Below are 13,639 nucleotides of genomic sequence, written 5' to 3' on the forward strand. Positions count from 1 at the left end.
GTAGTTCAAATTCCTTCTACTTTTGAGATAAATATATGTGGTTTGAAAATTTTTTTCTCATTTAACTTGGAAATGATTATTATATGATTATAATTTGTGCATTTACAGGAAAGTATATCTTGTAAAGTAGAGAAAATTATGCCTACATTTTGCATATTTGATGAAGTTTCTTCTATTTACTTGATTTTTATACTCTTCTCATGATTATGCTTTTGAGGGACTTAATTTGACAAACAAAAAAAAGAAAGAAAAAAGAAAAAGAAAAAAAGAGTTGTTCTACTCCAATGGTTCTTGTATTTAGTAATCGGGAATCTTTATCTACAAAAGTCAACTTTCGCGTAAAATGGTACTTGAATTAAGAGTATGCAAAGTAACTTGAGAATGTGAAGTGTTGAGTAACAGGCGATCTTCATCTAAAAATGTCGATTTTCGCGTCAAAAGGCACTTTGACAACTTAAATATATATTTAGTTATATTATATGAATAAATCCCTCTCTAAGTTGAATAAGGAGATGATCATGGGATTAGATAGCATTTTTATTGACCATATGAGTTACTTACTTGTGACATTGGGTGAAGGTGAGAAATTGAATTGAACTAGCATAATTAGGGTATGATTAGTTCTCCTTTACTTGATTTTATGAGTACTTGAACTTAATTGTACAATTGCATAATGATTGTTTACCTTATTCTTGAGGAAATGAAGTTGAGGGTGCACATTTATTTATTTTCAAAATGTTGGATCATTGTTGGTTTGTATTTCTAATTGCTTGAGGACAAACAATGGTTCAAGTGTGGAGGTATTTGATAAGTGAATATTTTACATGTTTTAAGTGTGTTTTATTGGTTACTTTTGGTGTGTTTTATTCATGTTTTTAGCTAATTAACTAAGTTTCTAATGAAAATATGCATTTTATGATTTAAGTGGTAAAAATTGCATTTCTATGGATTTCGTGACAGCCCCACCTCTCCCTAAGACGAACCAAAGGGTTTGGCGGACCGCCTACCCAACTCTCGCCGGGACTCAAGTCATACCTCAATCAAAACCGGAATAAAACCACAAGAATAAGTATAACAACAATCCAAAACTTAAAGCGAAACTTATATACATTTCTATCCCAAAAGAGAGTACAAACATCGAATATACAGAGGTTCTCAATTCTTCATACATTCAGCCCGTGCCAAGCGCTAGGGCAAGAACCATTACAAAAGAAATCAGAGAACTAGACTAAGCTAGTCTATACAGAGCTCTCGTCCTTGCTCGCCTTCCCCTGTTAAGGAAAACAAAACTAAAGGAATGAGTTAAAAGCTCAGTGAGGTTCCAAACACATAATCACACAATCAGTCCATGGAAAGCGATAACCAACAATAAGTCAAGAAACATTTACAATATAAAGTGATCATAACACATTCATTAAAAGGATACGTGCTCAAAGGGAGCCATTCATTCATTCATTCTCCTTTCATTCCCTTATCCCTCCAATCATTTGAAAATGCATTTTTGATAAGTAAAACCCCTCATTTGCATTAACATTCGTTCGTTCATTTCATTCACCTCCTCCTGGACGTTGGTCAGGCTCCACCAGACTACAAGATAATACTCGAGTATACCAAACATTCACCCAGGGTCACCAAATCGCCCGACCGAGTCCGCTTCTGGCTCGAGTCGATCGGTAACAAAGGGCAGGGTCCAGTTCAGCCACAAGGCTTACATTCATGCACAAGGAACGTTTCAATCATTGAATCATTGAATCATTGAAAATTTCACATTCATTTAGGTCGAGTGCGATAAAGTACACACTCGCCTAGAAAACTCGTTTTGGCAAACATTGAACGCATTTAATATGTTATCAATCATTCATACAAGCCATATAATCAAGAAAACATAACAAACAAGAAACACTCACCTATTTACGCAAAATAACGTCCAAGATATCCTTTCGGATATCACCCTCAGTCACCGATGAACCCTAAGATTAAGCAAGAGAGAATATTATAGTTCATTTAGCAAAACAATTAGGTGAAATCGAAGAAAATCCGACTAATTACGAGTAGAATGTATAAAATGACTTTAAAGTGAAAAGAAGCATTTGGATCCGAGGACTGGAATAACTAAGGGTTTCACGAACAAACGTAAAACTAAACTCAAAAGGGTTATAAAATTTTCTGGCGGAAAACACTTGGACCAAAGACAAATCGGAATCCAACTAGATAGGCTAAGATAGGCTAAGAAATATTGTTTCTAGATCGTTTATGTGGCTCAATATATAACAAAGGTCCTAATAAAAATCATGTGAAAAGAGGACACAATTCCTAAGAAAACCCTAAACCATTCCTCTTTATTTTGGCAAGAAATAAGTAATCAGTTGATGGTGAAAACTGGATAGTGGTAGCTATGCACTACTTTTGAAAACGATTAAAACGGTCACCACCTTCATTAAACGAAAGTATAAAAGTTTACATAACATGTAGCTCATCTAACCTCCTTCAAGAGGACCAAAGTAGTTCTCAATGAAATACATCCAACTTGACACAAAAATCACATTTCCAATCCACTTTAACTCACTCACATTACAAGAAAATAACGGACGGCATTTCCCCCTAATTTCTTCACTTTCACCTTACAATCAAATACCCAATCTTACAAGAATCAACCGCAATCACACATACAGTTCATAAGCAATAAAACACATCCAATTAGGCCACAATATCCCTCAATCAAAGCTAATTAGAAGCTTAAAAGCCAACCATAAGAAAACCCCCAAATTAAACCCTAAAACCAGAATTTCCCCACAAGCGAAAATTCTCCGCAAACAATCGCAATTAATGCACAAAAGCCCCATTTAACACCATCTCACTCCATCAATCCAAGGCCAACCCATGATTATCATATAAAATCAGAAAAATTCCCAATAAATCAGAAATTGGTCCAACTTGACTTAAAACCATGAAATCATCCACAATATAGCATATTTAACCACTATGAAGCACTAATATACCATTATCAAAACAACAAGGGAACTTTCTTAGCAACTCACCTTATAACTCAAGAAAGGTAGGAACTTAAAACTTCCCTTTCAAAAATCACTCCGTCAAAAGCTTGAAACCTCCTTAGTACACCCTCATATGGAGTAGCTTGAAAATCCAACGGTGAAATCTCAAGATTCGGGCAAAAATTGAAACTAGGAAATGAAGAGCTTTCTTTCTTCTCTCTATGGTGCACGGCTGAGCTAAGGAAGAAATGAAGATATTTTGGGCCAAAAAATAGTATAAAAAAGGAAGGAAACAGGCGGTCAAAGTTGGTGGCCGCCTGTGACACGTCACAATTCGGCCGGATTCCAGGCAGAGGAGAATAATTTTTTTTTCAAAATCCTTCAACAATCCGGCCAGCAATCCGGCCAAGAACTGGCCGGATTTGGCCCTTCACTTTTTTTTCACAAATTTTCCTTCTTTTCCTAATTCAATTGCCGCGCTCATCCGTACTTCCAACACGTATACATTTATACATATATCTCACACAAATACACGTAATAACAAAACCTTCCTTTGTTTAAAACAAATGGTTACCAAATTTTCACTTAAAAGGGGAAATGAGAATAAACAAAAGGCTGAGAAAATGTGAAAATTTTTAGGGTTCTCACAGATTTTTATAGTGAAAACTTCATGTTTTTGTAGGTTTAAGCATTCAATCATCAAATGGAGTGATTGGAGAAGATAATTGGATGATTGATGATGGTTTGAAGTGGTTTAAATAAGATATGAAGTGCAAGAGAGGAAATGCAATCAAGAACAAAAGAAGAAAAGTTTTCCAGCTTTGATACCTTGTGGTATTTTGGCTATATCTTGAGCTACAATGATTAGATTGAGGTGATTCTTATACATTTTGAAGTTAAGAGATAGATCTACATTTGGTATGAAGACATCGAAATCCAATTCAGTTGTTTTCCAAGTCAAAAAATCGAAATACAGAAGTACATGTTCATGGTCGAAAGCTGAAACAAGGTTCTAACCAGTCAAGGGTGTTTTGGTCATTTCTTGGTCCACAGGACTCCAAATTGGATAATTCTTGATGCATTGGAAAGCTAACTCAAAGAGCTACAACTTTCATATTTTCTATGAGAGCTAGTTCAGGCTCTAACATCAAGAACATATCAGTTAAAATTGGACCAAAAACAGAGCAAGAATGAATTCTGCCCAAAAAAGTGCAAACCTACGAAGAGTAAAACGGGGGGCAAAAACGCAGGCATAGGCCGCGTTTTATACCCGCGTTCTAGTAGATTTTGGCTGCAACTTGCTTTGCAACTTGTGCTCTTTTCACACAATCTTTTTGACCACTTTTTCTACAAAGATTCCGGCTGGGAAAGATCAGATGAGTATGGAAACTTTGATAAGCAAACTTAGAGAGTTTCAAGAGTAAAAAATGACAACTAAAAACAACTCATTTGGCTTTTGAATCCTCTATATATAGAAGCTTTTGGAGGACATTTTCACAACTTTGGAAGGCTAGAGAAACTCCACCAAAAATGTAGTCTTCACTAGAATTTCCTTAGTTCATTAGTTAGGCTAGTCTAGTATAGTTAGTGTAGTGTTTCCTTCTTGTATTTGTAGTTAGATTTGAATGAAAATTGGAGGAGTAAAGATGGAAAGATTGATCTCATGTGACAAGGGTGAATTCTCTCCTATCGCTTTCTCTTTTGTATTTAAGCTCATGTTTAGCTATAATACAAGTTTGGACTTGTTTTTCTTCATATTTAGTTAAAATTTATGCCTAGAATTATGGTTGAACTTGCTATATCTTTTTAGTGATGGTTATTCAGTTATTTGATGATGTTGTTTTGAGCAAGTTATGTATCACTTTTGCTTATCTAATCATGATTAACCAGCCATTAATTGTGATAATCTTAAGGTGTTAAGTTTGCAATGAGAATTGAAATTTAACATTAGTTCAAGGAAGTGATAAATCTAGGGAGTTCACTCACGAGAGTAGAGGAGCACCTTTGTGGCTTTAGTGACTTGTTCATGTAATTTCATAGAAGAAATGAACTTGTAGTTAATACATAACCACGAGAGTAGGTATGGCTTAGCTACAAGTATAGTTGATTCACTACGAGAGTAGGTTTCACATACATTAAGAAATTACGCCATAACTAGCCAAAATAATAACATTTACTTAACCAATAACTTCATTTGTAAGAGTAGTAAGGAATTCCATATCTCTAAGAGCTTTCTAGTGTAATTTTCATTACTTTTATGTTTATGATAGTCTAGATAATAAACGAGTTCGAAAAATACAGGTAATTGAAAATCATCCTTGTGGGATCGACCCTTAATACCCTATATTCGCTCACGATTCGTATACTTGCGATAAATCGCGTATGGGGTATTTAGGAATTTATAAATGTAAAACTTGATTGTAAATGTATACCCCGCGCACGTCCGTCATCTTTGTTGGATCATGAAAAACAAAAGAAGATAAACTAAGATGTGACACAAGAAGCTACGTTGATTGTTCAAGGTGAGAATAAAAGAGGCAAAAAAACTTGGCAGTGAATCCAAGCAAATGGTTCAAAGGTTGAGAAAAATGGTGGAGTCCAGTGCTTTGATTGTCATGAGTTTGGCCATATCAGAAGATATTGCCCTCATCCAAAGAAAAATGATAAGAAGGAGCATGATGTTGTTGCTGGATATGTATTAGATGGAGGTATTCTCTCAATCTCCAAAGGTAATAATACTTTTTCTCATGATGGTTGGATTTTAAATTTTGGATGTGTTTCATATATTTGCTCCAGGTTAGATTATTTTGATACACTTCAAAGAAAGAAGGCAGGTTTTTTGTCTTTAGGTGATTAATCTACTTGTGAATTCAAAGGTATTTGAGTGGTAAAATCAAAATGCTGAATGGAGAGATTCGTTCTTTGGATGGTGTAGCTAATGTCCCAAAGTTACGAAGGAAACTAATGTCTTTGACCTAGTTAGACTCTAAGGGCTACTACTTTTCAACTATAGGCGGAGGCTTGAAAATCACACATGGTAAGACGGTTTTGTTGATGGGGAAGAAGTATGGTAATTTGTACTATTTGAATACCTCAATAGGTTGGGAGTGTAACACAAGGAAGGAGATCCAAGAATGCTTCCAAATTGCAAATGGTGGTGAGAGAAAAAATCCTGCTATGGGACAGGTTGAATTGAGACCCCTCTCACGAGTCAACTAGATGTTGGACTCGATTAACTATTCATGTTCATTTGCTAATTGAATCAATTGAAAACAATACTGTATTGAATCATATGCGTAGTTAGACACTAAGGTATTTTGTGGTAAAAAGGCAAATGAAGTTTTTTGGATGGTTTGTTGTGTTTGCTAAAAGAAATATTTGCCAAAGTGAAGATTTGTTAGGAAGTGGGCTTAATTTCTTTTAGTCAAATTCCTTATGTTGTGTAGAAATAACTAATTTCTTAATTCTTTAATTACTTGGAGTAGTTGTCAAGTTATTTCCTATTTTATTTAGGAATTAGAAGTTATTTCCTATTCTGTATAAGTGTAGAAATTAGTATTGATTTCTTATTGTTATTTAGGTCTTGACCAAATAAACATTCTCTATAAATATGTAGATTGGCATTCTACAAAGACACACAAAAAAAGGGATAAGAGAGTTCTTAGTAGGTGAGAGGGTTATACAAGACTTGGGTTTGGGAATCAAGTTGTAATCTAGTAGTGTTTTATTCTCATAATAAGAATAAGTTTTTCTCTCTGTAGACATAGGCTTGGTAATTTAGTAGAATCATGTTAATCCTTGTGCGTTACTCATCGTTCATGCTAATTATTATTTTCTATTAAATTGTTGATTTTTTCTTTTCTATCTCAAATAGTTGGCCTAATACCTTAACAAAACCAATATTAAAAAAATTAATAACACATCTTCATGAAAAGGAGTAGTTTTTAAACGTAACTTACCGTACATCATCGTTGTATCATCATATTCCCCCTCCTTTTGATCCAATCCATTGCAGTCACCAACTTCACTATTTGCAAGCCCGTTGAAGATGATCGCCTTGCTTGGCTGCGTTTTCAGATTTTTGATTGCTGCTTGATTTGATCGAAAAAAAGGAGTGAGGGTTTCAAGTAGTTCTAAGAAATTCGTGAAGTTATCCGACTAAAAATGTTAGTGATCAGCAACTACACTTATCCCAAAATCTATTGGATTATTTTACCCCCAAAATCCTGCAGGTGCGAGATCATTTAGTGTGTTTCCGTCAGGATTAGGCAATAAATTCGCCGGAATAACTCATATTGCTTGTTTGAAATAGATGAGTGACCATTATGGCAAAAAAAAATAGTAAATAACCGGTGCAATTTTGAAAAGTTTGATGACTTTTTGGGTATTTACTCTAAAATTTTTCTTCTATAAGTATTTTATGATGCTTATTACAACTACTATTTTTTGTCTTACATTCTAGTGTCTTTATTATCGATTAAAATTTAGTTTATTATGGCACATGAGTAACTTATGATGTAAATTTTTTTCTGAATTTTATTTTATATTTTCATTTTTTGTTAATGTAAAATAGAAATACTGTTACTTATTTTTATGAGACAATGTTGTCTTGATTTCCTATATATGATTATTTTTTTTGAACAAATAAATAAGTAGTTTATTTTTTAATTTAATATTTATATAATTCTACATAGATGTCCGATACAAAATAATAACAATAATCTATTATAGCAAGTTGACAAGCATTTGAAAGGAAACTTACTACGTAGCAAGCTTTATCATTACTAAATGATTTGGCATTGGATTTGTATTAAGGGAATGGTTCCTAGAAACGTTAAAATGACCGTAGATGTCTTACAATTAAAATTCTAAATTATGGATACAAAAGTAACTAACGCATGATAGTTTCCCTTTTTTTCCTTTCCTAATCCAAACAATATTTTCATTATTGCCTTTTTTCTCCTTCATAGTTATTTATCCAGACAACGCGGATTGAAACTATTTTCCTTGACTCTCCTTTCCTTTCTTTTTTACTAAAGTTCTCTCTTTTCTTTTCCTTCCCTGTTTTTTAATAAATGGAGCCTAAAGGTTAGAGACGGTATTAGTGGACTAGATGCATCACTCAACATAACACGTGATATACCAATATCAATCACCTACCACTAAATAATGATGGTTGGTCATTTCTTGTCTAGTTATAAATACCAAACAAGGGATGCCAAACTATAATACCTAGGCTTCTGTTTGGAGTTGTGGCAACTTATAAAAAAAATACTTCTGACACAAGTAATTTTAACAAAAGTGTTTCTAAGTTACCAAATGTTGGATTTCTTAAATTACGGGAAATTAGTTACTAAATACGCTAAAAGTACTTTTAGTGTCTAAAAGTTTTTTTTTTTTTTTGTAAACATACTACAGTCCTAAATGGGGCCTTAACAGGGCCTTAGTGACTTTTGAGTGATATTATAGTGCATCCCCATGTGCAAAAGCACATAATGTACCTAATAGTTTTTTGTCAATGTGTGGTCAATGCCACTAGTTAAAATAGGGTTCAAGTGTTACTTTTTTACGCAAATAAAATTAAATTGTCAAAGTATCTAAAAATAAGGAGGCGAATAAATAGCAGTGTGTTCAAATAAAAAGGGGATGTGCACTCAAATAATTAGTTGGTATTAATAAAATTACTAATCAGAGGAAGGATGGGTTGGACGGTATAGGAGAAGAGAATGTTAATGAAAGATCCCAAATTCGAGACCTCCAACTTATACTTAAAAAAGAATAACAAAAATTACCAACCAATGCTTATTGACTGAAATCTTAAGAAAAACCCATAAACTAATATATTTCTAGTCCGGAATTATGAAGCTTATACAATATAGGAAAAGCAAGTATAAGGTTGAGTCGCGTAGGTCGAATTATTGCCATGAGGAGTTAAGTCGATAATCAAGCAAACTAGAAAGAGTTTAGGAATGAATCACGAGGAGGAATATCCCTTCGTGCACACTATTTACACTAGTGCTTAAGCACACGCGATGCATGTACAAAAATAAATAATTATTTAAAAAAATTTTAAGATATTTTTTGAAATTATTTTTTGCGAGATTTGGTTTTATATTTTTATAATACATACAAAAAATTGACATTTACATAAATAAAATGTATAAACAAACTATTATTTGGTAGTGGTAGTTGTAGAAAAAGAGGCAGAAGTAGATATGATAGTGAGGATGAGAGGTAGAGATAGATATGATAGTGGGTAGGAAAGGTTGAGGTAAACATAATAGTGGGTAGTTAATGGTAATTTAGGAAGATTATAAAATCACAACTTGTTATTTACACCAAAAGGTTCCCTATCCCTTTATATGTGGTATAGATAGAGATAAGGATAAATTTGAAAACACGTACTATTAACACCAAGTTGGTGTTAACTATCTACACAGGCTATATTATTGTAAAGATGATTAAACAATTAATTTGAAATTCTACACATGTTGGTTTTAGTACTAAACCACTAAGATGGAGGTTAATTTGAGTTAATATTGCAAAAGCATTTATTATTCCAATCTTCAAAAGTAAGGAGGGGAAAGCTTTCGAGTCCATGCATATGCCATTAATTAAGACGCAATAAGTGTGCAGTGAATTCAAAAATTTTAAGTCCATATAGCAACTTCGGCATATATATAGGCATATGCTATCAATTAAGGCACACTTGATAAGTGCATAATGGATTCAAAAATTATAGTTGTACAATTATTTTTGGAAAAATCATTCAAAATGCCCCTCGTATTTTGTCAAATAAAATTTTCCTTCTTCACTTTAACTTCACGTCCCTTACAAATTTAAGTTAGTAAAATTTGATTCCAATCTAAGTTTCAGACCATTTTTCAATTTGAAATCACCATGTGACCAACATACAGTTATTTTTTATGTACAAAAGGTCAAATCTTACTATTTTGGAAGCAAATAAGAATATGAATTGGATCAAATTCCACTTTTTTTAGGAAACAAATGCATTTGGCTCATATAGATTCTACTATTTTCATGAACAAAAATAAATATAGATTGAATCATTTGTTTAGCTACAAATGTGATATAACCTTTTTGCCCCTAAAAAAATAATTATATGTAAGGGATGTAAAATTACTATTTTAAAAGTAAAGAATAAAAAAATTTATTTGACGAAATGTGGAGGATGTTTTGAACGATTTTCCTATTAGTTTTAGTATATTTGTAAAGTGTATCCTTGTAAAGATTTATTTTCCAATTTATCAATATATGTACATAATTTACAAAATAAAAATGTTTAGATGAGTAATTGTTAGATATCTACTTTATCATCATGCATATGCTAGTTATTTTTAATCATTATTAGTAAACAATTACAAAATTCTAAAGTTTCTTAAAATATTATATATAAAAAAATTGTACACAGTAATGTAGTATCTGTACTTTAAAGTATGCATATGATTTATATATGTTATTGAAATCTCCTTTTAAGGAAACTACATTGTTGGACTTAATGAGGAAGAGATAAAAGATGAAATGTAGGAAAATTCCTCTCCCAACTTTTTCTTTTTGAGTAAGTTTTATATATATATGCTAACAGTGTATACACTATCGAATCCATGATACATATGTAAAAGTTGAATTTCAAATTTAAATTTTGTATAATTATCATTCATCCAACAGTGGGTGTAGCAAAAACTAATCCTTTCATTTTAAGCCTTTTACGACTTTATATATAGAACCTAATATTGATAATTAATAGTCAACATATTACTTGTGAAAAAAATATATTACCTGGAAAGGATTGTATGTTATGGAACAAAATAGATTTTTATTGAAGCAAACAAAAAATAAAAATAACATTTAAGGGAAGACATACAGCTTGAAGAAATTTTCCCAAAATTTTCATTTTGTGTCGGAAATATAAAGAAAAGGAAAAAAGAAGTTGAGGAAAACCCGCGGTTTTTGCTGTTATGACGACATGCTTGTGTGATATTCTGTTTCCCAAATCCCAACTTAATTAAAATTCCAATTTTTTCACTTCGTCTTTTAAGGGATGGCGTCATAATGATCTCTTTATTCAACCAATTTCAATAACCAGAATTAGAATTAGATTTTGATTTGAATTATTTCTTACCTGTCCAACCCCCGGATGGCCTCATCATGTCCTCTTCATTTATCACAAACTAATTCTTAAATTTTGCTTTGAACCTTTTTTTTTTTTGGCTATATATATCACTAATTAACATCTTGACTTATCAAGCTTCTGAATCAAGAATTCCAATAAAAGAGTAACCCTAAAATCACTTTTGATTTTCTTTTCTTCTCTTTTCTTGGATGATGAAGTGCCTTGAAAAGTTCTTGATTTTTGCCGTTCTTGTTACAGTTCTTCCATCTTTAGTCTTAGGAGATTGCACATGCGACGCAGAGGAAGAAGAGAACGACAGGAGTTTAGCCCTCAAGTACAAATTAGGAGCCATAGCTTCAATCTTCGTCGCGAGTGCGATAGGAGTTTATTTTCCAGTCTTGGGCAAGAAAATTTCAGCATTAAGTCCGGAAAACAATTTCTTCTTCGTCATCAAGGCTTTTGCGGCCGGGGTAATCTTAGCAACAGGGTTCATCCATGTTCTCCCTGACGCGTTCGAAAGCCTGACCTCCCCTTGTCTTCCTGAAAGCCCTTGGGGAGATTTTCCATTCACGGGATTTGTAGCAATGGTGGCGGCGATTGGTACTCTTATGGTTGATGTCCAGGCAACATCTCATTACAACAAAAAGTCTTCTGGCAATAATGGCACTGTCCTAGCTTTAGGGGAAGGTGATGATCATGGCGAGAATGGTAAACCATCCAATGGAGAGATTGCTAAATCATCGGCTGGACTTCCTCTTCATACTCATGCCACACATGGTCATGCTCATGGCGCGATCTCCATGGAGGGAGATTCGATTTCTACTCAACTCCGATATCGCGTTATAACACAGGTAGGTAATTTTGTGTCTCGTGTAATTTTCTACACGATTGATGGATTGAGCAATTATTTTGCGATTATACCATCTTTGATTCAATAAGTTTCAAAAGAATTTAGGGTTTAGGGTTCCTGACGTGCATGTTTGAAATAATTTGTATTTAATTTAGAATGACCTGATTGTCACCAATTTTCTACGATTGTTCGGTTGTGCGTGATTTCAGGCTATAGTACTTTATTGAACGCACTATTTAGTACGCACAAATTCATGCTGATTTACGTAAAATTTACACCTTGACTGTGTGTAGTGAATAGATTATCAAGTTCCTTACGGAATTCATTAATGTTTCGTGGGTTTTTGTTCTCAAACTGCAATTCTAAAGAAATTTGTGTTTCTGTATGTTGTTTTCATAGGTTTTGGAGCTGGGAATTATAGTGCACTCTGTCATTATCGGGCTTGCTTTAGGTGCATCTGACAGTCCAAAAACAATTAGGCCTCTTTTGGCAGCTTTGTCATTTCATCAATTGTTTGAAGGTCTCGGATTAGGTGGATGCATCACTCAGGTAATGATCACCTTGTTTTACATTGTCTTTTCTCTCTTTTTCTTTCCTGATATTCGACAAAACTGCATTTTCCAATCTTGGAACTCGTTCTTATATGATTTTGAGTGTTTTAAATGTTTTTAAATAGTGACCAAATTAGGTTTGAAATTGTACAAGCCTATTATGATTTCTACGGCTTAGTCCTAGTTACGTTATATTCGCGTATGCTCTTACCTCTAACCATGGTAAAAAAACCATTACACTACTTTAATGTAAGTATTGTTCATAAAATAAATATAAAAATATAAAAGAAAAGGGAAAGCTGGAGCACTAATATAAAGATTGATCTCTAGTTTGTTCTAGAAGGTTTTAAGATTGACTTGTTAATAGAGCTAATAATTAGCTTTTATGTTTTATACGCAAAGTCCAAATCTCAAGCAATTGCAGTAGGGTTTCAAGATTGACTTGTTAATAGAGCTAATATTAAGTTTCATGTGTTCCAGGCAAAATTCAAAGCACATGCAATTGCAGTGATGGCTCTTTTCTTCTCATTAACAACACCAGTTGGCATTGCAATTGGAATTGGAGTAGCTAATGTGTACAATGAGAACAGCCCAAAAGCTCTGATTGTGCAAGGAGTCTTGAATGCAGCTTCAGCTGGGATCCTAATCTACATGGCATTAGTGGACCTTCTTGCAACTGATTTCATGAATCCAAAGATGCAAAATAATGGTTGGCTTCAAATAGGGGCAAATGTTTCCCTTCTTTTAGGAGCTGGTTGTATGTCTCTACTGGCAAAGTGGGCTTGATTTTTTTTTTTTTTTGTAGATTAGTGCCAAGCATTTTGACCACGAAAATAGGAGTTATTTTAGGTGGCTTGGTTTTGATTGAGTTCTTATGTCCTTTAGTTCTATTTATTTATAGTTTATGCTAAAAAATAACGCAAGTAGGACATTTAATTTTCGGGGAAAATGCACTTCTCATCCCCAATGTTTAAGGTATTAATCAATTTCATCCCTAAAGTTTCATGCAAAACAGATTACTTTTTTTGACCAATTTTGTCCCTAAAGTTTATGTAAAACACATTTCATCCTCATAGTTTCATATTTTCTACCAATTGAGGATAATTAAATG

At 33.3% G+C, this 13,639-nt stretch overlaps 1 protein-coding gene across 1 annotated transcript; it reads left to right on the forward strand.

Moving 5' to 3' along the window:
- The first annotated feature begins 11,336 nt into the window (after positions 1-11,336).
- LOC113772524 (zinc transporter 5-like) lies at positions 11,337-13,314 on the forward strand. The gene is made up of 3 exons (XM_027317136.1): positions 11,337-11,978; positions 12,377-12,526; positions 13,009-13,314. Exons 1-3 carry the CDS (start codon positions 11,337-11,339, stop codon positions 13,312-13,314), a joined length of 1,098 nt encoding a protein of 365 aa, XP_027172937.1.
- Positions 13,315-13,639: the final 325 nt, after the last annotated feature.

The sequence above is a fragment of the Coffea eugenioides genome, chromosome 5 (genome assembly GCF_003713205.1).
Source record: "Coffea eugenioides isolate CCC68of chromosome 5, Ceug_1.0, whole genome shotgun sequence".
NCBI classification, from domain to species: domain Eukaryota; kingdom Viridiplantae; phylum Streptophyta; class Magnoliopsida; order Gentianales; family Rubiaceae; genus Coffea; species Coffea eugenioides.

What these genes read in the sequence shown, in the direction of transcription:
- LOC113772524 (XM_027317136.1), top strand. Translation starts at nt 11,337, where the DNA reads ATGATGAAGTGCCTTGAAAAGTTCTTGATTTTTGCCGTTCTTGTTACA. An exon ending in GATATCGCGTTATAACACAG is followed by an intron (nt 11,979 to 12,376) that starts GTAGGTAATTTT and finishes TTGTTTTCATAG; the next exon opens with GTTTTGGAGCTGGGAATTAT. An exon ending in TAGGTGGATGCATCACTCAG is followed by an intron (nt 12,527 to 13,008) that starts GTAATGATCACC and finishes CATGTGTTCCAG; the next exon opens with GCAAAATTCAAAGCACATGC.